At 34.9% G+C, this 26,761-nt stretch overlaps 1 protein-coding gene across 1 annotated transcript in view; it reads left to right on the forward strand.

The window, feature by feature from the left end:
- The window catches only part of COG5 (component of oligomeric golgi complex 5), a 334,035-nt gene that overhangs the window by 31,717 nt on the left and 275,557 nt on the right, over positions 1-26,761 (forward strand). Inside the window, exon 6 of the mRNA XM_025872663.2 lies at positions 23,530-23,650. Within this exon, the coding sequence (XP_025728448.2) occupies positions 23,530-23,650 (121 nt within the window). The remainder of the gene's footprint in view (positions 1-23,529; positions 23,651-26,761) is intronic.

A 26,761-nucleotide genomic window follows, 5' to 3' on the forward strand; every position in this document is an offset into this window, starting at 1 on the left:
TTTTCATTTAAGACATTTTTGTTTTATCTGTAGAAATTCGATTTGGGTCTTTTCTTACTTTCCATTGATCTACTTAACCTTTTGGACATACAGAATATTATTAAAATAACTACTTTAATGTCTTTGCTAATTTATAGAGTGTGCCAATCATACCATAGTCCAGTTTGAGAACATCTCCATCACCACAGAAAGAACCCTCAGGTCTGTTGGCCATTGTCTTACTTCATTTGGGCTGCTATAAAAGAGTATCTCATATTGGGTGGCTTATAAAGAGAAATTTCTTTCTCACAGTTCTGGAGGCTGGAAGGCTGAATTAGGGTGCCAACCTGGTCATGTCCTAGTGAGGGCCCTCTTTTGGGTTGCAGATAATCATTGTCTTTTCTGTTTTTATTTTTTAAATTAAGTTTTTAATTCCAATATACTTAACATATAGTGTTCCATTAGTTTCAGGTGTACAACATAGTGATTCAACAATTCTATATATTACTCAGTGCTCATCATGATTAGATAGTCATTTTCTTGTTGTATCCTCAAATGGCAGACAGGGCAGGAGAGATTTCTCAGGTCTCTTTTATAAGGGAAATAATCCCATTCATGAGTTGTTCACTTTCATGACCTAATTACCACCCAAAGTCCCCACTTCCTAATATCATCATATTGGGGGTTAGGATTTCAACCCATGAATTTTTTTTTTAAATTATTTCATTTTTTTTTTCTTTCATCATGTTAAGTGTACTCTTTAATCCCCATCAGCTATTTCCTCCTTCCCCCATCTCCCTCCCCTCTGGTAACCATCAGTTTGTTCTCTATAGTTTAGAGTCTGTTTCTTGGTTTGTCTTTCTCTCCCCCCCCCACTTTGTTCATCTGTTTTGTTTCTTAGATTTCACATGAGTGAGAGCATATGGTATTTGTCTTTCTCTGACTGCCTTATTTTGCTTAACATTATCCTCTCTAGCTCCATCCATGTTGCAAAAGGCAAGATTTTAACCTTCAGTCTATTCCAGACGTCATGATGTACCTATTCTCACTCCCAGTTCTAGGCAGTCGCTAATCTATTTTCTCTATTGATTTGCTTTTTCTGGTCATTTCATATAAATAGAATTGTACAAGATATAGTCTTTTGTGTCTGGCTTTGTTCACTTTGCATAATGCCTTTGAGGTACATCCACGTTGCAGAATGTCTTTAGGAGTTCATTTTTTTTTTAAATTAATGAATTCTGTTCTATTTTATGGTTGTAACACGTTTTGTTCATCCATTCACCAGTTGATGGATATTTGGATTGTTTCTAGTTTTGGCTTTTATGACTAATGCTGCTATGAAGATTTGCTTACGTGTATTTGCATGGACCTGTGCTTTCATTTCTCTTAGGTAGATTTCTAAAAATGGAATTGCTGGGTTGTATAGTAAGTTTGTTTAATTTTTTAAGGAACTGCCATATTTTCCAAAGTCCCTATACTATTTTATATTCCCATCAGCAATGTAGGAGGGTTCCATTGTCCACACATCCTTACCAACACTTGTGTTCTCTTTTTTGATTATGGGCCTTCTAGTGGGTGTACAGTGGTATCTCATCAGGATTTTAGCTTATGTTTCGTAAACGGCTAATGATATTGAGCATCGTTTCATGTGCTTATTAGTCATTAGTATATCTTCTTTACTTAACTCAGTCTATTCATATCTTTTAGGCGTTTTAAAATTGGGTTATCTTACTCTGTTTTTTTTTTATTGAAGAATAATTGACACACAATGTTACATTAGTTTCAGGTATACAACATAGTGATTCAACAACTCTGTACATTATGCTGTGCTCACCACAAGTGTAGCTACCATCTGTCACTATATAACACTATTACAGTACCACTGACTGTATTCTCTATGCTGTACCTTTCATCCCTGTGACTTAGTCATTCCATAACTGGAAGGCTGTACCTCCCACTCCCCTTTACTCACCCCTCTCCTGTCTCCTGACCATCGGTGTGTTCTCTGTATTTATGGGTCTGTTTCTGATTTTTATGTTTGTTCTGTTTTTTAGATTCCACATACAATTGAAATCATATGATATTTGTCTTTCTCTGTTGGCCTTATTTCACTTAGCATAATACCCTCTGGGTCTATCCAAATTGTTGCAAATGTCATGATCTCATTCCTTTTTATGGCTGCATAATATTCGTGGTGTGTGTGTGTGTGTGTGTGTGTGTGTGTGTGTGTGTGTGTATGTGTGTATGTATGTATACACCATGTCTTCTTTATTCATCTATCAGTGGACACTTAGGGTTGCTTCCATATCCTGGCTATTGCAGATTATGCTCCAGTGAACATGGGGTGCATATATCTTTTTGAATTAGTGTTTTTGTTTTCTTTGGATAAATACCCAGTTAGGAGTTTTTTTAATATATTATGCTACAATATATAATTTGTAAATGTTTTCTCCCAGTAAATGATTTGTAAATCTTTCTCTCAGTCTATTGCTTGACTTTTTTTTTTTTTAAGATTTTATTTATTTATTTGACAGAGACACAGCGAGAGAGGGAACACAAGCAGGGGGAGTGGGAGAGGAAGAAGCAGGCTTCCTGAGGAGCAGGGAGCCCGATGCAGGGCTCAATCCCAGGACCCTGGGATCATGACCTGAGCCAAAGGCAGACGCTTAAGGATTGAGCCACCCAGGCGCCCCTGACTTTTCATTTTTAAGTGGTGTCTTTTGAAATAGAAAAATTGTAAATTTTGATGAAGTCCAAATTATCAAATTTTCCTTGCGGATTGCTAGCACCATTTCTTGAAAACAACTTTTCTTTCCTTGTTGAATTTTTTTGTTGCCTTCATAATATTTAATTGGCTAAATATGTGTGATTGTTTCTGGACTCTTTACTCTCTTAAGTTGATCTAGTCTTTTGCCTTTATATTAATAGTACACTATCTTGATTACTGTAGCTTTTTAGTAGGTCTTTTTTCAGCCAAATGATCTTTGGCTGAAAAAGGATACTATTTTAGTACCTTTGTAATTACTTATGAATTTTAGAATCAGTTTCCTAATTTCTAAAAAGCTGGTTAGGATTTTTTTTCTAGTATCATTTGTGTTTTTAATATACTGGAAATTTCTTCTTACACAATATTTTCTATTTTTTGTAGTGTAGAAGGTGTTGTAATTTTTATTTTTTTCCCATTATTCTCTTTATTGAGAATATTGGCGATATTTTTGTCTCCTAGAGTACAAAAAGGTAGTTTTAGAATTGCAGACCCGTATTACAATGAAAAGCAGGATAATTCAAGTTCTTCTTAGAATAAAGTCAGTTTTGTTCAAGGCTAATCTCATAGCTTTGGCTGATACTCATCTTGATGAACTTTCTTTTTAAAATTTATTTTTTATTTTTTAGTTTTTTAAATTTAAATTCAAATAGTAACATATAGTATATTATTAGTTTCAGAGGTAGAGTTCAGTGATTCATCAGTCTTATATAACACCCAGTGCTCATTACATCATGTGCCCTCCTTAATGTCCATCACCCAGTTACCCCATCCTTCCACCCCCTCCAGCAACCCTCAGTTTATTTCCTATGATTAAGAGTCTCTTATGGTTTGTCTCCCTCTCTGATTTTGTCTTGTTTTATTTTTCCCTCCCTTCCCCTATGCTCTTGTTTTGTTTCTTAAGTTCCACGTATGAGTGAAATCATTTGATAATTATCTTTCTCTGATTGACTTATTTCGCTTAACATAATACTCTCTAGTTCCACCCATGTTGTTGCAAATGGCAAGATTTCATTTTTTTGATGGCTGAGTAATATTCCATTATATATATATATATATATACACACACACACACACACACATATACCACATCTTCTTTATCCATTCATTTGTCGATGGACATCTGGAAAAGCTGGTTAGGATTTTGACTATAAATGTGCTGCATCCATAGGTGAGTTTGGGAAGAATTGACAACAATACTGAATCTTCTAACTCACGAATATGTTATCTCTACATGTATGTAGTTCTTCTTTAATTTTAGCCATATTTTGATTTTGGTTTTGTTAAATTTATCTTTAAATATTGTTTTGTTACTGTACTAAATGGTATTTTTAAAAAAATTCTATTTTTCTATTGTTCATTGCTATTTTATATAGAATTGGTTTTTGAAAATTGACTCCATAAAGGAAATAATGAAAGTTTTTATTTTTTTAAAGATTTTATTTATTTATTTGAGAGAGAGAGAGAGCACAAGCAGTGGTGGGGAGGAAGTGGCAGAGGGAGAGGGAGAAGCAGACTCCCTGCTGAGCAGGGACCCTGATGCGGGACTTGATCCCAGGACCCTGTAATCATGACCCAAGCCAAAGGCAGATGCTTAACCTACTGAGCCACCCAGGCGCCCTGTAGGTTTTTTAAATTAAGTTTTCTCTTCATATTGTTAGTAGGCATAGAATAACTTAGTGCCAATATTGTTTGAAGATAAAGAATGTAGATAAGACAATGAGGGATTGATAACTAAGCAGCTCTGATTTTCTTAGTAAGCCATTGGAACATCTCCTGTGAGAGATACTATGTTAGTTATGGCAGAAATACAAAGAGGGTGAGATGGTACTTGTTTTCAAAAGTTTACGTCATGGTTAAAGGAAATATAACTATACAAAATGACCTAATAAAATACTGATTACATAAATTCCAAAATAAATCAACAGTAAGTATTCACAGGACAGAGAAATTATATGCAACTGGATTGCTTTATGAAGTGTTCAATGCTTAAGAAAGGAGATAGGCTTAAAGAAGTAGGCTGTGGACAGCTTTGAAATAAATCTTTAAGGATGAATGCAATTGATAAAGATTTTAAAGAATAGGTAGGATTTGGGTAGGCTAAGATGAAAGTAGGGAATTATAGACAGAAGGAAGAATATGACAGAGGCACGAGGTGGAGGTTTGCAGGGCATATCCAGAGAATGGCAATGAAAGTGTGCATTAAAAGGATTAACTCAAGCCGTTTCCCCTTGTCCTTCTTACTTATTACATGTATCTGTCAGCATCCTTCACTAAAGACAGACCTGGCTCAGTCATCTTTAGAGTGAAAGTCTTTACATCATAGTTTCTGGCTTTAGTACCCATAGTAATCCATCCATCATTCTGTCCTCACTCTTCTTTGACTCTAGTAACTCCAGTTATGATCTTCATCTGAAGTCTACCTGAGCCATCTACTCCCATGACCATACAATTCGCCTCTGAAATCCTAAACCCTTATGATGCAGTTTCTTTTTTATATCTCCACCGATTTTCCAACTTTCTCAGTACCATACGTCAGACCTGTTATTTTTTTAATAGCTTTATTGAACTATAATTCACCTAATTGTACAACTAAATTTTCTGAACTTCCTGCCCCCTCTAACTCTCCAAATTTGGTCTGTACCTGTACATTTTTTTGTCTTTCCCAAATTGCTGCTTTCTGTCTAAATCTTATTCAAGTTTTTTATTAAGCTATATATAAATTATAGTTATTTTTTTTGGTCTGAAACTATATCTTTAACTTTTGTAGGTAAGTTAGAGCTCTGTCCAGAAAAAAATGTTTTTATATTCATTTTTATCATATTTGCCATCTTTAGAATTAACAGTACCATCTTTTGATTCTTTTTCTGTATTTTCTTATAGTACTGTGACTTTTCAGTTGCTAAAAGACCTTTAATGTTAGATACAAGCACAAAATCTATTAAGGACCTAACAGAAAAGAAGTGTTTAATGAGTTAGGCTTCTGTGTGTTGGAAAGTGTTGGTTTGGTCTATAACACAGGTCTATGTTACACATTGCACTTATATTTTGACTTCAATGTGACTACTTTTGATAGAATTTTTAATATTTGGGGCACTTTCTTGAATGGAGAATACACATCACCTATATTTTATTTTTTTAAAGTAATCTCTACTCCCCATGTAGGGGCTCGAACTTAGAACCCTGAGATCAAGAGTTGCATGCTGTGCTGACTGAGCCAGCCAGGTTCCTCATCACTTATATTTTAGAAATTTCTAGTTTCTTTTAGATTTATTAAATAGTAACTCATTAACATTAAGTAATCATTACCTCTTTAGATGTTAATAGACTATTTATGCAAGTAATAATTCAAAACTTAGAAACTCAAGAAATTCTATTGCCCCAGACATTTAAAAACTGGTTACAAACTTACTTAACCAAATTCTTTTAAACATTTAAACTAAACCATAAATTTGATAGATTTTTCTTTTTTAAAATTATTTTTTAATTTAAATTTTAGTTAATGTACAGTGCAATATTAGTTTCTGTAGTAGAATTCAGTGATTCATCACTTACATAAAACACCCAGTGCTCATGCTTAGTGCCCCCCTTAATACTCATCACTGATCTAGCCCATGCCCCACCCACCTCCTTCCATCATTCCTCTATTTGTTCTCTTTTGTTAAGAGTCTCTTATGGCTTGTTTCCCTCTCCTTTTTTTCTTTTCCCCCTTCCCATATGTTCATCCATTTCCTTTCTTAAATTCCACATTTGAGTGAGATCATACAGATTTGTCTTTCTCTGACTGACTTATTTTACTTAGCATAATACACTCTAGGTCCATCCATGTCATTGCAAATGGCAAGATTTCATTCTTTTTGATGGCTGAATAATATTCCATTATATATACACCACATCTTCTTTATGCATTCATCAGTCAATGGACATTTGGGTTCTCTCCATAGTTTGGCTGTTGTTGATAATGCTGCTATAAATATCGGGGTGCATGTATCTCTTTGAATCTGTATTTTTGTATCCTTTGGTTAAATACCTAGTAGTGCAATTGCTGGATCGTAGGATAGTTCTATTTTTAACATTTTGAGGAGCCTCCATACTGTTCTTCAGAGTGGCTGTACCAGTTTGCATTCCCACCAACAGTGCAAAACAGTTCCCTTTTCTCCGCATCCTTGCCAACACCTGTTGTTTCTTGTGTTGTTAATTTTAGCCATCCTGACAGGTGTGAGATAGTATCTCATCATGGTTTTGATTTATATTTCCCTGATGATGAGTGAAGTTGAGCATCTTTTCATGTGTCTGTTAGCCATCGACGTCTTTTTTGGAAAAGTGTCTATTCATGTCTTCTGCCCAGGTCTTAACTCGGTTATGTGTTTTTCGGGTATTAAGTTTGGTAAGTTCTTTGTAGGTTTTGGATACTCTTTATCTGATATGTTGTTTGCAAATATCTTCTCCCATTCCGTAGACCGCCTTTTAGTTTTGTTGCTTGTTTCTTTGCTGTGCAGAAGCTTTTTATCTTGATGAAGTCCCAATAGTTCATTTTTGCTTCTATTTCCCTTGCCTCTGGTGACGTGTCTAGTAAGAAGTTGCTATGGCTGAGGTCAAAGAGGTTTCTGCCAGTGTTTTCCTCTAGGATTTTGATGGTTTCCTATCTCACATTAAGGTCTTTCATCCATTTTGAATTTATTTTTGTGTATGGTGTAAGAAAGTGGTCCAGTTTCATTCTTCTGCATGTTGCTGTCCAGTTTTCCCAACACCATTTGTTGAAGAGACTGTCTTTTTTCCATTGGGTATTCTTTCCTGCTTTATCGAAGATTAGCTGACCATATAGTTGTGGGTCCACTTCTGGATTCTCTATTCTGTCCCATTGATCTATATGTCTGTTTTTGTGTTATGAAAGAAATTGAAGAGGACACAAAGAAATGGAAAAGCATTCCATGCTTATGGATTGGAAGAATGAACATTGTTACAATGTCTTTATTACCCAAAGCAATCTACACATTTAATGCAATCTCTATCAAAATACCACGAGGATTTTTCACAGAGCTAGAACAAACAATTCTAAAATTTGTATGGAACCACAAAAGACCCCAAATAGCCAAAGCCATTCTGAAGAAGAAAAGCTTGGAGGCATCACGATTCCAAATTTCAAGCTATATTACAAAGCTGTAGTCATCAACACAGTTGATATAGTTTCTTAAATGCTTTAAACATCTACAAGAGCAGATTGCAAAACATATAACATACTGTAGTGATTACATTCAGACCAACTGGTAACAGAAGTGCAAATACCATCGATTTGGTTTTTTGGAATATGTATCTTCTTAATCTTAAGATCCAGTTTTTAATTCTTTTTTCTTTATTACTATTTTTTTCCTTCAGGGTTATAACAGTCTTGCTGTATCCAAACAAAAAAAATTCTGTCTCCCATCAGCAAAGTTATTCAGTTAATTTATTTGTGGTTATGGCATGGCATCTGGTTTAATAGTCTGATTTAAGCCTGAGTGACTGTTTATTAGCCTGAGGCCCTTTTCATAATTAAGTTTCACTTGTTACATCATATGATATTCTCTGCATTTTGTTTAGATTGTGCATTTTTAAAACTTGGTATATTCAGAAATATTTTTAGTTTTGTGTATCAGTTGTATCATTGCTTGTCTCATGGTTACATAGATATTGTTGAAAAAAACAAAAAATGTGTCTTAACATATAATTAATAGATTCATCTAAAGGACTTATCTATATAGGAATTGGCAAACTTTTTTTGTAAGTGGCCATGTAGTAAATATTTTAGGTTCTTGGGCTACCATATCTCTGTTGCAACTATTCAACTCTGTTGGCTGTGTTTCAGTAGAATTTTATTTACAAAATGAGGTGGAATATTATTTTTGGCTGCCAGTTGCTAATTCTTTTTCTGTTCAGTATAGATCTGTTTTCTTTGGGACATTCAGTTAATCGTTTTGAGGTAGTGTTGGACTTACTTTTTAATTGTATGTTGTGTGTGACTACTGGTGGACTCCTAGTTATTATATTAGATCATTAGAGATTGGTGCTGATTGATACAAGACTCCCAGTTTTTCTGGTTGTTATGTACAACCGCCAGTACTAATCAGGCCTTTCTGTTTTGAATAATACTACTTTTTCTGGAGTCATTTGGTTCAAAATGATTCTTGTTTAGTTTTCTATGCTTAATTTTTTTCTTTGTTTTATAAACCAATATGCACTCAAATGAAATACTGATATATCTGTATTAACACGTATTAAATCAATGAAAAATTATACTCTCCTGCTTATCTTTCTGTGACCATCTTTGTCTACTTCAGATTATTCTTTTCTCTTTTGAGTATCAGTTTGTACTTAGGATCTTTCATAGACTCAACCTCTTCCAATTAATATTATGTTTTATTTTTAGTTTTTTTATTAAAGATTTTATTTAAGATTTTATTTATTTGACAGAGGGGAAAGAGAGAGAGAGCACAAGCAGGGGGAGCAGTAGGGAGAGGGAGGAGCAGGCTCCGTGTAGAGCAGGGAGTCTGATGTGGGGCTCACTTCCAGGACCCTGCAATCATGACCTGAGCCGAAAGCAGATGCTTAACCAACTGAGCCACTTAGGCGCCCCTATTTATTTTATTTTAGAGAGAACACGCACGTGAATGGGGTGAGGGACAGAGAGAGGGAGACAGAATCCTCAAGCAGACTCCCGCCCAGCATGAAGCCCCATGTGGGGCTCGATCCCAGGATCCTGAGATCATGACCTGAGCCGAAATCGAGAGTTGGATGCTTGACCTACTGAGCCATCCAGGTGCCCCATCTTCAAGTTGGTTTCAGTTACTGTACTCCTACTGATGCTCAAGCTATCAGTTTGATCATTTGGAATCCTTTCAAATTGGCTTTGTTTTTTCAGTGAGCCATTGCCATTTTTGAAAGTATCTTTGTTCTCTGAAGGTGATGAAATGTTCTAGGCCCATTCTGATGCTTCCTGTTAGAAGAAATAGGATTAACTGCTAGGCATCCTGGTTTCTTTTAGTGAATAATACTATAAACTAAAATTTGAATGTAGGGGAATTGATGAGAATTGATGCTGTTAGCAGCTTTTTGTGATGGACATGGCAGAAGTTATTTTTTTATGCTCATTAATTCACATTGATTTTTTTTGTATTACGTTGAAGAGTTTGCTCTCTTAATCATTTTTAAGTGCACTGCTAAGTATATGAATATTGTTGTGTAACAGATCTCCAGAACTTTTTCCTCTTGTAAAACTGAAACTTTAAATGCCTTAAATATGAATTTCTCTTTCTCCCTCCTGTCTTCCCTCTTAGAGCCCACCTTTCTACTTTCTGTTTCTTTTTGACTAGTTTAGCTATTTATATGAGCAGAATATAGAGTATTTGTCCTTTTGGCTTATTTCATTTAGCTTAATATCCTTGAGGTTTATCTGTGTTTTAGCATGTGACAATTTCCTTCTTCTTTAAGACTATACATTCTTTTGTATGTATAGACCACATTTTCTTTATTCGTTAATCCATTGATGGACATTATGGTTGCTTCCACCTCTTGGCTATTATGAAGAATGCTGCAGTGAACATGGATGTGCAAATATCTCTTGAGATCCATTCTGCTTTGAATTGCTTTGGAGATATACCCAGACCATATGGTAATTCTATTTTTAATTTCTTGTGGATCCTCCATCCTGTTTTCAGTAGTGGCTGTACCGGTTTGTATCCCTACCAGTAGTACCTGAGTTCTCCAGCTTTTCTGCATCCTCGTCAGCACTTGGTATTTTCTGTTCTTTTGGTACTGACCATGCTAGGGGGGTGAGGTGGTATGTCATAGTGGTTTTGACTTTTATTTCTACTATGATGAATGATATGGAGCATCTTTTCATATGCTTGTTGGCCTAGGTATATCCTAGGAATGGGATTGGTAAGGTTATAGGATTTCTGATCTTTGGCTTTATTATGTAATGCAAACTATTTTCCCTAAGAGTTATGTCATGCATACCAGCAGTATATGAGTTGGTATTAGTTTGTATCACTGCCAACATTTAGGGTTGTCAGACTTCTTATTTTTTGCCAATTTTGGGCGTGCCATCGTTTCTGTTTCGTTTTTCAGGGAAGTAATGACTAAAGAGACTGAATACCTGAGATAAGTCCTCTGTTGTAGTTTCAAATAAACCTTTGTGCTTGCTCTTTCTTTCTTTCTTTCTTTCTAATATCTAGCTAGATAGAAGTGAAATTTACCATTTTTTTCTTTTAGGATTGGTGTTTTATTTTTGTTTTTTTGTCTTGTTTAAGAGAACTTTCTCTACCCTGAGCTCATGAAGATATTCTGTATATGTCCAAAACATATACAGAAAATACTCTGTATATGTTTTGGTCTGTAATATACCTGAAATTGTTTCTAAGTTTACTGATCTATTTTTGTAAAGTGTCTGATCTGCTGTTACTTCCATCCTGTGTGTTTTTGATTTTACATATTTTTCATCTCTAATATTTTGTCTTTTTATATCTTTCCTTTCTAAATTTTATACTTCTTGAATGTATAGAGTATGTTTATAATAGATATTTTAGTATTCAGATCTTCATTATTTCTCGGTCTGTTTTTGTTGATTGACCTTTCTTCTTGTTATGGGCTTTATTTTTTTACTTATTCATGTGCCTGGTAAGTGAGGACTGGTTTTAAATTCTTTCTTAGTGCATGTCCAGAGCAGCCTTTAGTCAGGCTGATTTATAGTTTAGTCCTAAACATTTACTGCTAGGTCTTTATACTGTGAGCTTTGTGATTTGTTTCAGTAATTCTTTACCTGTGTTTTCTCTTATACATGTACAGATTGGTACTTCTTCCTGTCCAGTTCTCTGTCCATAAACTCCAGCTTTATTGGTTCTTCTGAAGTCTGATCTGTTTCCTCACTGTGGATAGACTGTCATGTGCTGTTTCCCTTCCCTTTCCCTTTGCTGGTGCCTGAAAATTATCTCCCTGCAGGAAACTAGGATAGTTAAGTTCATTTTCTTTCTTTTCTTTTTTTAAAGATTTTATTTTTAAGTAATCTCTACACCCAACATGGGACTCAATCGCACAACCCCGAGATCAGAGTTGCATGCTGCACCGACTGAGCCAGCCAGGTGCCCCAAGTTCATTTTCTTCATTTTCTTTCTTCCAGGGATCACAGTCCTGTGCTATCTGTTGTTCAGTGTCTGAAAATGATTTCATGTACTTTTTGCAGTTTTCTGGTTGTTTAAGATGGGAGTGTAAATCCAGCCTATCATTCCATCACGTTGGAAGTAGAAGTTGCTTTCAGTTTTAAAAATGGAGTTGTAAGTCACATGCTATAAAATTCACCACTTCAAAGTGTATTTTTAAGTGTAAGGTGAGTGAGTGGTTTTTACTATTGTCACAAGGTTGTGCAACTAGCACATCTAATGTCAAAACATTTTCATTACCCCAAAAAGAAACTATGTCCACTAGGAGTCACTCCACTTTACCCATTCCCTCACCAACTCTCTAATCTGCTGTTTGTGCCCATGGAGTTGCCTATGTTGGACATTTCATATAAATGCATCATACATTATGTTGCATTTTTTGTCTGGTTTCTTTCACTTAGCATAATGCTTTCAAGGTTCATCTTTGTTGTAGTGTGTGTCAATACTTCATTTCTTTTTAAGAACAAATAATATTACATTATATGGATATACCACATTTTTGTTTATCCATCCAGTTTTTTTTCCCATCACTTGATGGACATTTGGGTAGTTTCTACTTTTTGACTATGATGAATAAGAACTGTTATAAATATTTTTGTATAGGTTTTTGTGTGGACATATTGTTTTCCATTACCTTGGGTGTTTAAGTGAAAATATGCAAGGTCATATGCTACTTGTTTAATATTTCGATGTATCAAATTAATATGTGTACAATGTTAAATTTAGACAGTGTTATATGTCAGTTATTTCTCAATCTCTGGAAAAAGAAACTTTTTGAGGAATGCCAAACTGTTTTCCAAAGCAGCTGTACCATATTCCATTCCTGCCAGCAATGTATGAAAGTTTCAATTTCTTTATTTCTTACAACACTTCTTTTTAATATAGCCATCTTACTGGGTATGAAGTAGTACCTCATGGTTGTTTTATTTTCTTTTTAATTTTTTAAATATTTTATTCATTTGAGAAATTTGAATTTCCCTAATGACTAAAGATATTGAGCATCTTTTATTGTGCCTATTGGCCATTTTAAAAAAATTATTTTTTTTTTTACAGTGTGTTATTAGTTTCAGGTGTACAATCAGTGATTCAACAATTCCATGTATCACTTGGTGCTCATCACAATAAGTGCACTTCTTAATCCCCATCATCTTTTTAACCCACCCCCCCACCTACCTCCCCTCTGGTAACCATCAGTGTTGGTGGGAATCCAAACTGGTGCTGCCACTGTGGAAAACAGTATAGAGGTTCCGCAAGAAGTTAAAAATAGAATTAACCCTATCATCCAGCAATCTCACTATTGGGTATTAACCCAAAGAATACAAAAAACTAACTCAGAGGGATACCTGCACCTCTGTCTTTACAGCAGCACTAATTTACAATAGCCAGGATATGGAAGCAACCCAAGTGCCCATCAATCGATGAATGGATAAAGAAGATGTGGTATATATAACACAATGGAATGTTATTCAGCCACAAAACAAATGAACTCTTACCATTAGCAACAACATAGATGGAGCTAGAGACTATAAAGCCAAATTAATCAGAGAAAGACAAATATCATATGATTTCATTCATATGTGGAATTTAAGAAACAAATGAGCAAAGGGAAAAGGAGAGAGAGACAAACCAAGAAACAGACTGTTAATTATAGTGCCTATTAGCCGTTTGTATATCTTCTCTTATTTAGATGTTTTGTTCATTTTAAAAGTTGGTTTTTGACCTACTTCCTTCCTTTCTTATTCTTTATTATTTTCTTCACTTGGAAGATATCATTCTATTATGTTCTGCCTTCTGTTTTAGTTGTTGAAAAGCTTTCATTCTGACCTGGACTTTTGAAGGTAATCTGTAGTTTTCCTCTGGCTTCTTTTAGGATTTTCTCTTCTTTTTGATTCCCTTCAGTTTTAGAATATGGTTCCTTTTTATTTGTGTCAAGTGTAATTAGTTTTTCTTTTTCCATCTGTGAGTTTATCTCTTTCATCATTTCTAAGCCATGATTTCTTCAAATATGCATCATTCTCTCTCTCCTTTGTCTTCAGAATCTGATAAATATGTGCTCAACTTTCTTTATCATCCAAGTCATTTACTCACTTTTCCTTAGTCTGTGTTTTTGTCTTTCCTGGACTTTTTTCTGATTGTATTTTCCTTTCATTAATTCTTTCTTTAGCCAATTATAGCCTGTGATTAAACTAGCCTATTATTTTGCTAAATTTTGGTAATGTTTATTTTATTTTTAGAAGTTCTATTTTTATTTTCCTGACATGCAGTATGACCTGTCCTGTTTCTTGTGTTCTGACTTTTACTTCTTTGTATCTATACCACTGAGGTTTTCTGTTACCTGACTCTGGGAGGTACAGTATCTGTAGTGTTTGTGGGTATGTTTATTTTGTAGTATGTTTGCCTGTTTTGTCTAATGGAGTTCAGTTTCTTTGGGTGCCTGATTATCTTTTGCTGTGTGCTGGACATTTTTTTTTTTTGAGAAGTTATTTTTTTTAGAATATCTGAGTCCTTCAGAGAAGATTGGTTTTGTTTCTGCATGGCATCAGAAATCACTATAAGTCCAAGACAACATTAAATTTAATCAATTTTAACTGTCTGCTCCACTTGGCCTCCAAGGCTGTCAAGATGTAGGTTGTAGTTTTCCAAGATTAGCAAGTGTTCTCAGATTACAAGTGGATTTGCTTCTTTTCTCTCTGGATTCTCCTGTGCTTCACTTTTAGCTTGGCATTTCTGTATGTTCTATCACTTCTTTGATGCTTTTTGGACATTTTTACATGTCATACAACATTTTTAGTTGTTTTCAGTGGTAAGCTAACAACCTAGTCTGGCATACTGAAAATAGAAAACTCACGTCTCATCTTTTTTCATAAAACAAACATCAGATTATTTTATTTTCCTGATAAAATTATTCATTAGTTTCTTAACAAGAAATAGAATGAAGGGTCAAGTCCTCAGTATGGCATGTGAGCCCCTTCATGATATGGCCTCTGCTTGCCTTTATCAACTTTGCCTTTTACTAGAAATTCTCACATTCATTTCTTTGCACATTTTTTCCCTCTAACTCAATGTTCTTGTCATTCAACAGATTATAATTGATGTGTCAATTCTTTTGTGAGGGCCTCTCCTGCCCTTCCTTTTGGCAAAGCAGAATATTTCTTTTTCATTTTTTGGTTCCTTTAAAATCCTGTAGATACTTCCACTATAGTACTTTCTGCATAGCTTTTATCTTCTTTATACTCTCTCATTAGAGTGAGCTCCTTAAGGGCTGTGATCATATATTGTTAATTGAATCTCTAGCCCTAGCATAGCATTATATACCAGACAGTTAAATGTTTAAGAAATGAGTAAAATGATCTTTTCCTTAGTCTGTGCCCTAGTTTTAATATTTTTCCTAAATATGTAGCATATGTTTCTGAACAAAACATACATGCTATACTAATTTCTTTTTGATGTACTTGCACATCTCTCCTATAACAACTTGAGAAATACAGCATGTGGGAAGAGTTTGGATGTCTTAGTCTTTTTTAGATAGAGAAGAGATACTTTCAGGTTATTTCAGGGATAGCTACTTAAGAGCATATGGAGCAGTGAGGATACATGGGAATCTGTCCTAACAGCCAAAGAGGAATCCTGAGACAGTGTGACACGTGTGCACAGTAAGACATTGCTTGACCTGTAATAGCATACCAACATTCATGCTTTTCTGTGACTCAGACTCTGTATGTTTGTATCTCTGCTGCTTTTTCTCTCTGCCATGTGGGATAACTCTCATTCTCCTTTTCACTTGCTCATTGTTTCTTCTCACTTTCTGCTTTTGTTTCAAGGTTTCTGCTTATTGCCAGTTTCCTGCCAGTAACAATTTTGGGCAGTTCTTATGCAAGACAATGTCATAGGCCACTGGTGACAGATTTGGTATAGTTTCTTTTGACCTAGCATTGTTTCCTGATCTAATCAGTTGTGGCCAAGGTCTCAAGGTCCTATATGACCTGAGGTTTGGTGAACCATGTATAAGGACCTGCCCAAGCTACTTTCCTGAGGAGTCTGGGCACTGCAAGTGCCCAGAACATTGTAAGAGTTCTCTCCTGCGAGTTAATGTTTTACTTTTATGTTAAGATATACATTAAAACAATACCTCCTCATAGTTAAGTTGGGATTTAAATATTGCTTTTTTAAGATAACTTTCTCATTTTGTACTTAAATCATGGCATTATGTTCAGGGGAATTCTTTTTCTTATGAAAGAATAAACTAACATGTAATGGTAGACTTGTGTTTAATTTTAGGCAGTGAATTAAAATTTGATTTTTCAATTAAAATTTTAATTTTTGTTCACTTCTTTGCTTTCAGCTCCAGATCTTAAACCTGTCAGAATCATGCATTTCTTTTTTTCCCCTCTTTGTTTAGTACACTCCTTTGACAGTAAATTTTAAGAACCTATTTATTTTTGCCTCTTATCTAGCTGTTAGCAATAAGGGAAATTTCATGTTTATGCAGGATTTTATAATGAATGAAAATTTCAAGCATTCTGAATCATTTGACTTTTATAATAATTATGTTTAGAAGTTGCTTATCTCATCATTTTATGGATAAGTAAACCGAGGTTCTGAAAGTTACTTGCTGGAATTCATAAAGCCAGTGTGCAGCACATTATGACTGCAAAATGAGATTTCTTTCTCTAAATTTAATATTCTTTGCTTTTGATTCTGTGGAATACATAAAAAAGGTAGACAGTATAATTCCTGTTTTCCAGAAGCTTGCTGGAGGTAAAAAAATAAAATAAAATCAGGAACAAGTCTAGCTTCGTAAGTACTGATAAAATACACTAGTCTAGGACTTCTGAGGCCTGACTGCTATTCTTCATCACTCGAGCAGCATGGTAGTGAAGGAACTTGAGTATTTTTAACCACCCCCCCAGCTTTATTGAGTTAATAATTGACATATAACATTGTATAAGTTTAAAGTGTGTAACATGATGATTTGATACGTGTGTATATTGTGAGGTGATTACCACGATAAGGTTAGTTAACTCATCCTTCACCATACCTAATTACCAGTTTTTGTGGTGGTGGTGGTGGTGGTATGTTTTTTTATAGTGAAAGTTTGGAATGAGTCTGTGAATTCCCTTCCAGCTCTAAAATGCTATGATTCTGTGAAGCTGTGATCTTTTCTTTTATAAATGTTTTTATTTTTTATGTTACACAGCATGAGAGGTCAGGATTGTTTATGTTTAAACACTTTATTTTTATTATTGTTATTAAATATGTGCCCTAATTTTCTACCCCCTTATTTTAAAAGATTATACTAGAGGAACAACTAAATTGAATAACTTTGGCCAAATTATTATAAAGGAAGAAAGAGGAAGGGAAAATAAAGAGAAATATGCCTGTGGACATTTTGGTATCTTTATTTCTAGTATTTAATTTTTCCTGGGTTGACTCCTATGCAGGCTTACTTTAGGAAGGAAATTCATCTTAGAAATGTGCTGCCTTTAAAACTATTTTGAAGTCTAGGGGCTCTTTGGAAGCTTATTATGTTTTAACCATTTTTATTCTACTCACTTTAGTCATTTTTGTTTTGAACATTGGGAAAACTTTAATGTTCCTGTTTAATCTTTTTATTCTTTGAGCTCCTAATTCATTTAAATTCATGTGGTATAAGAAAGCAAGAAAGAAAGAGCTATGAAGTTGTTTTTGCCTTGAACATAAAATCACTATGATTGTTCTCTCAATTAGAAGAAAGTACTTTTACATTTAATTCTTTTTGCTTTTTATCCCCATTTCACTCTCTTTCCAGAAGCCTTTTCTTTCTCCAAGCAGAGACTTCTGACTTCATCTGTATACATGAATACATGAGTTGAATTTAATTATCACCCCAAGAATCCTCTATCTTAGCTCATTTTAGTAACATTGTTTGCTTGTGAATGGCCTCAGAGTTTTTCAGAAAGAAATTTTGAAGAGCTTATTATCTCTTACATTGAGTATTTAAATTTTTTTAACTTTAAAATTATATAAGAAAATGAGTTTTTTAACTTTCAGTGTAACAGCTTTGTTGAGATATAATCCACATACCTATTATATGACGTTTTTATCTTTTCAAATTATTTTTTAAACTTTTTATCATTTTACTTTTTAATTTTTTAAGTCATACACATATATTAACTTTTTACTGGAAAGTTTTTAATTTAACTTTTTAACTTTGGAATTATATAAGTAAGGAAGTTTGAGAAAATGTTTGAATAAAGACGGAAGAAATCATCCTTAAAACATTTTCTCTTTTCTCTGTGTTTATGTTTTATAAATACGTGGTTTTCATCATATAATTAAGTAGGGTCCTTTTTTAGTTTTCAGTTAATGTGGTGTCAGATAATTTTATCTACTTTATTGTAGATAGAATTGGAATGATGCCTTATTTTACTGGCTTTATAATTATCCATCAAACAAATGAATGTGCCAGGAAGGAAGGAAGAGAAAGGTAACAGCAGCATAAAATGCTAGTGTCCCCAAACACTGTAAAAACAGAGAGAGCAACTACCATAGCAAAACCAAAGAACCTGTGCTGTGGAAGTGATTTTGTGCTAGTTCTGGACCTTGCCTCCAAGGAGCATAGCCGCTTTTGTTCTGCTCTGGGAAAGCCACTATCTGTGTAAGCAGTCCAACTACCTTGAGACCACCATGCTGTGAGGAAGCCCCAGCTAACCATGTGGAGGTGATGGGTGCAGAAGTACTGAGGCACCAGACATGGAGTGAAGCCCTCTGGTACTGTCCAGACCAGCCTCTTTGTCAGGCAGATGCAGCAGACTTAGTAATCCCAGGTGATAGCACATGGAGCATATGAACCCTGCCAAAATTACCCGCAGAATTGTGAGACCTAACAAATCATTTTCAACCACTAAGTTTTGGGTTGATTTTTTTTCTGCAACAGTAGGTAATTGGTAGACCTGCCAAACTGATTTTCAAGTATAGACACAGCCATCCACAAAGAAGAATGCAGGGAAGATTGTTCCCATGAATCTTTCCTTGGGAATCTGGTAGTGTACTTGAGAATGACTAGAGAAACACTAAAGACTGGTGATGAGCATTAGAGCTGAGATTAAGTGAAGGATATAAAGGGGAGTATCTCATGTAATGGCTGTATGTTTTGACAAAGCTCAACTGTAAAAAAAAAAAATGTAGGGAGAGCATGTGCAAAACGTTTTTATAAACTAACTTCAACTGTCATATTTGTGTTTGTAGTGTGGGTTTTGTATTGAGATAATGTTTTCTGTGTGTTGTGCAGCAAAGCAAATGGATAATTTTAAATTATTCTAATTCTGTTATTTCTCATGTCTCTGAGAGCTGGAAGTCTCTGTGGAAGAAATAATGTACAGATGTAAGTTAGAAGAATAAGTAAACACCCTGTGCTCCTGATTTTTAATTGGAAATATCAGTATGAACTCATGAGGTATTTTAATTTTATCTTGACATATACATCACATATGTATATATTTTTGTACATATGTATATGTATAATACTAATCTGAAGATGTTTTATGCATATTATGGAATAAAGCAATGAATATTTATGTGAAAATTTGATTCTGACATTTCTTAGCTATGTCTGCTGAAAAGTCACAGAAATGAGCAAACCTAGTTCCCAGAATGTGTTCTTGAAATGCTGCTGACTTCTAAAAGAAACTGGGGCTTCTTTGATAAATCTTTGATTCCAGGGCATGAAATACATAAAACGATCCTGGAATATTTTTATACTGTATATCAAGGATGCTATCAGCCATTACTAACTAGAGTCAAGACAAAAGGATTGAGGAGCCAACTCAAAGAACCTCTGGGATGACTAACGATCTCAGTTTTAGCATTGGAAGTCCCGGGTCCTGGGAAACCTCTTTCTCAGGCATTTGGTATCATTGGTTACTCTCAGAGGCTCCCACTGGCTACAAAGGGACAAGGTAAGCATCTGCAAGGGTAAGAGCTAAGTGGCTTGGCATCCTTTATTATGTCTAAATCTCTGAGTTCATACTGACAGGCCAAACAAAACCAAACCCACTAATTGTTCATCTTTAGTAGGTATCAGGAAAGCAGTGTTTAATTTTGAAATCTGATGAAGCAAGGGAAAGAATCAAGTATTTATTTTTACTTTTCTTTATGAACAGTACCACCAGGTAAGCATATAGTAGGTGAGGTAAAGTTTCTTCTTACAGAAAATTTTATATGCTAGCAAGTAAAGACAAAATGATAGAATTGGAGTAATCTTTATATTTTAATGGATTTTGACATTGAGTGTCAGTGACTGCTAACAACACAAAGAGAGAAAATCACACATGTGCTGCACATGCACCACTACCTAAGGAAAATACCCAAAATCCTAAGCCTGAGTCTGACAAAGCTGCCTACATCCAACTGCCAATGTATGGGAAACATGCAAGAGAGGAACATGTTCAGCTGCACAGTGGGACTGCATTCTGTGAAACCCAGCCTGTGGGAAATGTATAGGACAGACGGTCGAATATACTTAGCAGATTGTAAAGAAAAAGTAAGAGATGGTGAGGGAACCTATATGGATTAAAAAAAAGGGCATGTTTAAACTATAGCAGTTAGGTTTCAGTAATAAAACCGTAAATAAAAGTATGGAAGTGATTACCACAAAAACCAGAGTAGTAGTGTTTCTTGGTTGGGATGGGAGAGCTAGAGGGGAATGGATGGAGGATGTCATGACTGGGATAGGGTACACACATGGAGGGCTTCTGTAGTCACTGACATGGTTCTGTCTTCTGATCTGCATGGTGGTTCCAAGTTCAGTTAGCTGTAATTTCTCTGTGTGGTTTTCTGGGTTTGTAATATCTGTATCTATTTCAAAGACTATTGTAGAGCAGTTTTAGGTTCACAGTGAAAGGAAGAGGAAGATGGAGGTGTCTCCCGTATCCCCTGTCCCCACACATGCATGGCCTCCCCCTTAATCACCATCTCCCCGGAAACTCCCAGAGTGGTACATGTGTTACAATTGATGAACTTACATTGACACATCATCTCCCAAAGTCCATAGTTTACATCAGGGTTCACTCTTGGTGTACATTCAGTGGTTTGGGACAAATGTATGGTGACATATGTCATTCATTATAGTGTTATACAAAGTATTTTTAGTGCCCTAAAAGTCCTCTGTACTCTGCCTATTCATTCCTCCAAACGTTGGCAGCCACTGATCTTTTTCCTTTCTCTATAGTTTTGCCTTTTCCAGAGTGTTAGGTAGTTGGAATCATACAATATACAGCCTTTCAGATTAACTTCTTTCACCTAGTAAATGAATTTAAGGCTCCTCTATGCCTTTTCCTGGCTTGATATCTCATTTCTTTTTAGTGCTGAATAATGTTTGTATTAAATTTGGTTATAAAAGTCCAAAATAAAAAATAAGGGAAATTGACCGGAGTAGAGGACACTATATTAGGAAATGGTGGTAAGTGATGCCTTATATATTATCTAAGACTTCTTGACTGAGGATTTTATTAAATGCTATTGTGAGAAGATTGAACATAATCTCTCAGTAGAGAGCCACTGAAGTTTATTAAAAAGGGGGGCTGGAGTGCTGAAAACTGTGTTTCTAAGAAGATAAACCTAGCAAGATGGATTTCAGAAAGAGATTGGAAAGCTAGTGGTACACCACATGGTGAAGGTGAGGGTGATAAAGATTTGGATTATGTGATGCTTGTAGGAACAAAGATAATGTAACGGTTGTGATATGCAACAGAAGAATAGTCAATAAGACTTGATGACAGATGAAGTATGGTTAAAAATAAAAGCATTAGAAATAAGCTCAAAGATTTCATGTTTGAGGGCATATCCTTTATTGGACAGGTACTGGGGAATTCTAGGACAATTCTAGGTGATTAGACTAAAGTAAGATCTGGTATTTCTCCTCATGATGTATTTAGAATCCCAGAGGGAATGATCACTAGGGATTCAACATTCCAACTGGTTCATTTAAAAACACTATTCTGACAAGCAAGAAACTGGTAACAGTGGGGGTTTTTGATAAGTGCATATTTGTGACATAGAGATATAAGGGTGACTTTTTTTTCTTTTGAATCTTGAATTATGTGCTTATATTACTTATTCAGAAAATAAATAAAATTTAATAAAAAGATAAAGATGCCCAGATCTTCCAATTTTCAGGGGCAGATTCTTAGTTGGCATTCTTTTATCATCGTAAGTGCTTTAGACTATAGTTACTCAGAAAAGCATTCAGGTGGGGTGCCTGGGTGGCTCAGTTGTTAATCGTCTGCTTTCGGCTCAGGTCATTATCCCATAGTCCTGGGATCGGGCTCCCTGCTCAGCGGGAAGCCTGCTTCTCCCTCTCCCACTCCCCCTGCTTGTGTTCCCTGTCTCGCTGTGTCTCTCTCTGTCAAATAAATAAAATCTTAAAAAAAAAAAAAAGCATTGAGGTAAGCATATTTAGTAATTGGTCGCCTTTGACTTACATGTTTGTAAACATTGTATTTTTGAACAAATTTTATGTTTTTGTGTCTCTGTTGTGTGGGTGCATGTGTGGTTCTGGGTCCGGGTGTCTGTGTGTGTTTCATTCAGAAAAAAATGTTTATAGCTGAAGTCTCAACTCTTTTCCTAGTGCTTTTAATTCTTACTGCCTCCAGTTAATGATTTTCCTCCTTAGATGGGAGATGTTCTTCTCAACCAGCTTCAGGGCCATAAAGATGGTGGTAATGAAGCAGCATAGACTGTCTCTCTTCATTATCACTACTGATACTAAAAGTCACTACATTATCTATTATTCCATCAGTCTCCCCTCTTCCGTCTCTCCCTCAGGCCACTGCTCTGGATCCAGCTTCTACAATAAAGTGTCCTGAAATACATGTGTCTTAATTTTGTGTCTTAGTCTTTTGGCTAGGTAAAGGTGAAATATTACATCTGGTGATGAAAAGAGACTAGGAGGTGACATGTATATATGATAGTTTTTTTTGTTTTAATAACTTTCATAATTTGTTATTAGTGATAAAAGAACCATTAGGAAAATTCAAGGAGGGGATACTTATTCCTTAAGGTCTAGTGAAATCAGGAGAATTTTTAAGTCTGCTCCCCTGTAGACCTAGAAAAGAGAAACCAGGATTGGAAACAGAGGCAGTAGCTAAGCAGCACTAGCACAGTAGCTGTCAACCTTGGTTGCACACTGGCACCACTGAGGATATTAAAAAAAAAAAAAATACTGATGCTTAGTTCCCCCCTCCTGAGATTCTGATTTAATTGGTCAGGGCTATGGTGTGGGCTTGGAACTTCTGGAACCTATGCTTTTGAATTTAATATGAAGACTGAGAACCACCGGCCTAGAGAAGAAAACTGGTCTGGGACTGAGGAAAGGAGTTCCCGGGCTTCACAGCACTTCAATCCCCAAATCTCTTCTTTTGGGATAAACTGGAGTTTATTGTAAAATGATGCTTTCCAGGCTTTGTGATTTTTTAGGTTTCTGATGGGTAGAAAACACAAAAAAGACATGAATGAGTCATTAGCATCTGGAAAGAATGGACAGATTCACATCATAATAGTAATGAAATTTCATGGATTGATTACACTTATTATTTTATTGTGATATTTACACAGGTTGCCTGTGATTTGCTTCGGAGAATAATTCGCATCTTATATCTCACTAAGAGACTCCAAGGACAACTGCAAGGGGGGAGTAGAGAGATAACAAAAGCTGCTCAGAGTCTTAATGAACTTGGTAAGTCCTCTTTTGATTAAAAAATTAGTAGAGTTTTACAGATTTTTCAGTCACTTGATTTGTTGGCTTTTGTTATCACCAGTAACAAATATTATTGAACAAATGTATTTAATAATTGGCCGTATGCAACATTGTCACACTTTTCAAAATGGGTGAATAAAATTAGTTGATTTCTTAGAAATGCTGTTTATTTTTAAAATTCTCATACAGTAGAATTGGCCGTTTTTTGGGGTGTACACGCCTATGAATTTTAACACATGCATAGATTCATGTAATCGCCAGGACAGTCATGATATAGAATAAGTTTCATCACCCCCAAAATTTCCTCCTGTTCTCCCTTTACAGTCTCACCTCCTCCCCTAACTTTGGCAACCATTGATTGGTTCAGTTTAGTTTTATATTTTGGGGAATGTCACATAAATGGGATTATAAAGTATGTAACCTTTTGAGGCTGCTTTTTGTATTCAGCATAATACCTTTGAGATTCATCCAAGTTTTTATTTATACCATTGTTTGTTACTCGGTGTTTGGTGGAATATCATTGTGTGGCTTTACCACAGTTTATTGATTTAAGGATTGAAGGAAGTTTATGTTGTTCCTAGTTTTTGGTGGTTATGAATAGAGCCACTGTAAACATTTGTGTACGGGTTTTCATGTGAACTTAATTTTCATTTCTGTAGAAGAAAGTTTTTTTAGGTGACAAATCCTATGTTGACATTATGCCTAGAATATTTATTGAATTCATTTCTTAATATGCTCATTCATCTTTCAAGTGTTTAAAACAGACTGTTGACATTCAAGGGTTTAACATTCATGGTTTTGACTATTAACAAGCTGCAAGGTCCATGATATAGTTCATATTTCAGGCAAAATTTTGAATAGCTACTGAGTGTACATAGAACTAACACCTGCATTTTAATGAGGCTTGTGGTTTTCTTCTTTGGGTACTCAGTAATTCTTCTGAAGTGGATGCGTTTAGTGATTTTGTACCTTTGTAGGTTCAGAGGTCTTTGATGATATCCAATTCAAGTATCAAGAGTCTACTTACTCTTGGTGGTATGCTTTGAAAATAATATCAGAAAGATATGCATTACATGTTATTTTTGAATTTTTCTATCTTTGATATTTGAATTACATAGTCAGGTTGTAATGCTTGTTCCATATTTCTTACTAAAGCAGTATAGCCTCCTTCATAAATGATACTTCAATATCAATTTTTAATGCTCAAATACATTACTTAGGCACATCATTGGGAATATATCTTGTGATTTAGTATGCTTGGAATATAGTATATAAAAATTAATATTTATTTACTTAAATTAAAAAATTTAAGTTTTTAAGTTCTAGTTAGTTAACATAAAGTGTTATATTAGTTTCAGGTGTATAATATAGTGATTCAGTACTTCCATACATCACTGGGTGCTCATCACAGCTAAACTCACTCCTTAATCCCCATCACCTATTTAACCCATCCCTCTCACCTCTCCTCTGGTAATCATCAGTTTGTTCTCTGTAGTTAAGAGTCTGTTAAAAAGTTAATTTTTAATCAGTGAGTAACACTTGTTTTTTTTCACAGTATGTGCTAAATGTAGGAATGTAAAAATTCTAGTATCAGCTTTTATTTTTTGCTTTATCACATTTAATTTCTTTGCTCCAAAAATAATCTGTAGGATAATAGAATCATTAAAAACAGGCACAAATTATTCCGAGGTTTATTATGTGTATTTGTCATCATTGACACTGTTCCATAATAAAAAATTGCTAGATTTTGATTATGACTGTCATTTTTTTCTAGAAAAAACAGATGCTGTAATGCAAATGGTGATATCTTCTTTTTAAAAAAACAAAACACAAGTATCAATCATAATGTTCTGAGTTGGTTCAGTGTAGAGTATAAACCCATTATCCTTCCAATGAGGCATTGACTTTATCCAAAGTTTTTAAAATATTAAATGATGAATAGTTGAGAAAATATAGTTCATGGTGGAATTATCTCAAAATAGATTATATTAACTTAAATTTTTAAACCTTTGCAGATTATATACCATTCAAAATTTGCAAAGACATCATCTCTTCATCATTCATCGCTGTGGTTCAGTCTTAGCCAAAGCTGGCATTGATAATAAGGAAAAGCCAAGAGGAAGATAAAGTTTCTTCTTTTGGAATTAATATGTTAATAAAAGTAATAACATGGGAATCAGTATTACAATTATATATACAAAATGATATTTTATGATTGGAACATCTCTGAAATTAATCAGTGTCTATATCAGTATGGTTCTGATTCTCATTAGAAAGAATAAAATGATGAAGAGTAGTAGTGTTTACCCAGTCCCTTGAAATTAACTTAAAATAATCTCTTAAACTTGAAAGGTCTTGATGGTTGGATTGCAGAGACCAGACGAAATACATTGTCACCTAGAAATTAAGTATATTTATATATATGTTTTGGAGGGAATGTAGAGTGACTGCTAAAGGCTACCAGTTTCTCTTTGGGATGATGAAAATGTTCTGGAATTAAATAGTGGTGATTGTTGCACAACCTCATCAATATATGGAAAAGCTGCTGAATTGTGCACTTAAACTATTAAATTTTATGGTATTTGAATTATATACCAATATAAAAAGTATATTCTGGTACCTGGTGACAATTATTTTTATTGGTACCTTTTCTTTTTTTTTTTTTTTTAAAGATTTTATTTATTTGAGAGAGAGAGAGAATGAGAGACAGAGAGCACGAGAGGGAAGAGGGTTAGAGGGAGAAGCAGACTCCCTGCTGAGCAGGGAGCCTGATGTGGGACTCGATCCCTGGACTCCAGGATCATGACCTGAGCCGAAGGCAGTTGCTTAACCAACTGAGCCACCCAGGCGCCCCTGGTACCTTTTCTTAAATTGAGGTCTAAATGACATTTCAATAAACTGCACATATTGAAAATGTATAGTTTGGTAAGTTTTGACATGAAACATCACCAGTATCAAGGTAATGAACATAACTGTCACTCCCGAAACTTTCCTCCTGCCACTTGGCAAGCCTTCCTCAGGCATTTGCTGATCTTCTTTCTGTCACTGTAGATTTAGTTGGCACTTTAGAAATCATACAGTTTGTATGTG

The sequence above is a fragment of the Callorhinus ursinus genome, unplaced genomic scaffold, assembly GCF_003265705.2.
Source record: "Callorhinus ursinus isolate GAN/ISIS: 27379988/994484 unplaced genomic scaffold, GSC_fseal_2.0 scaffold12, whole genome shotgun sequence".
NCBI lineage: Eukaryota > Metazoa > Chordata > Mammalia > Carnivora > Otariidae > Callorhinus > Callorhinus ursinus.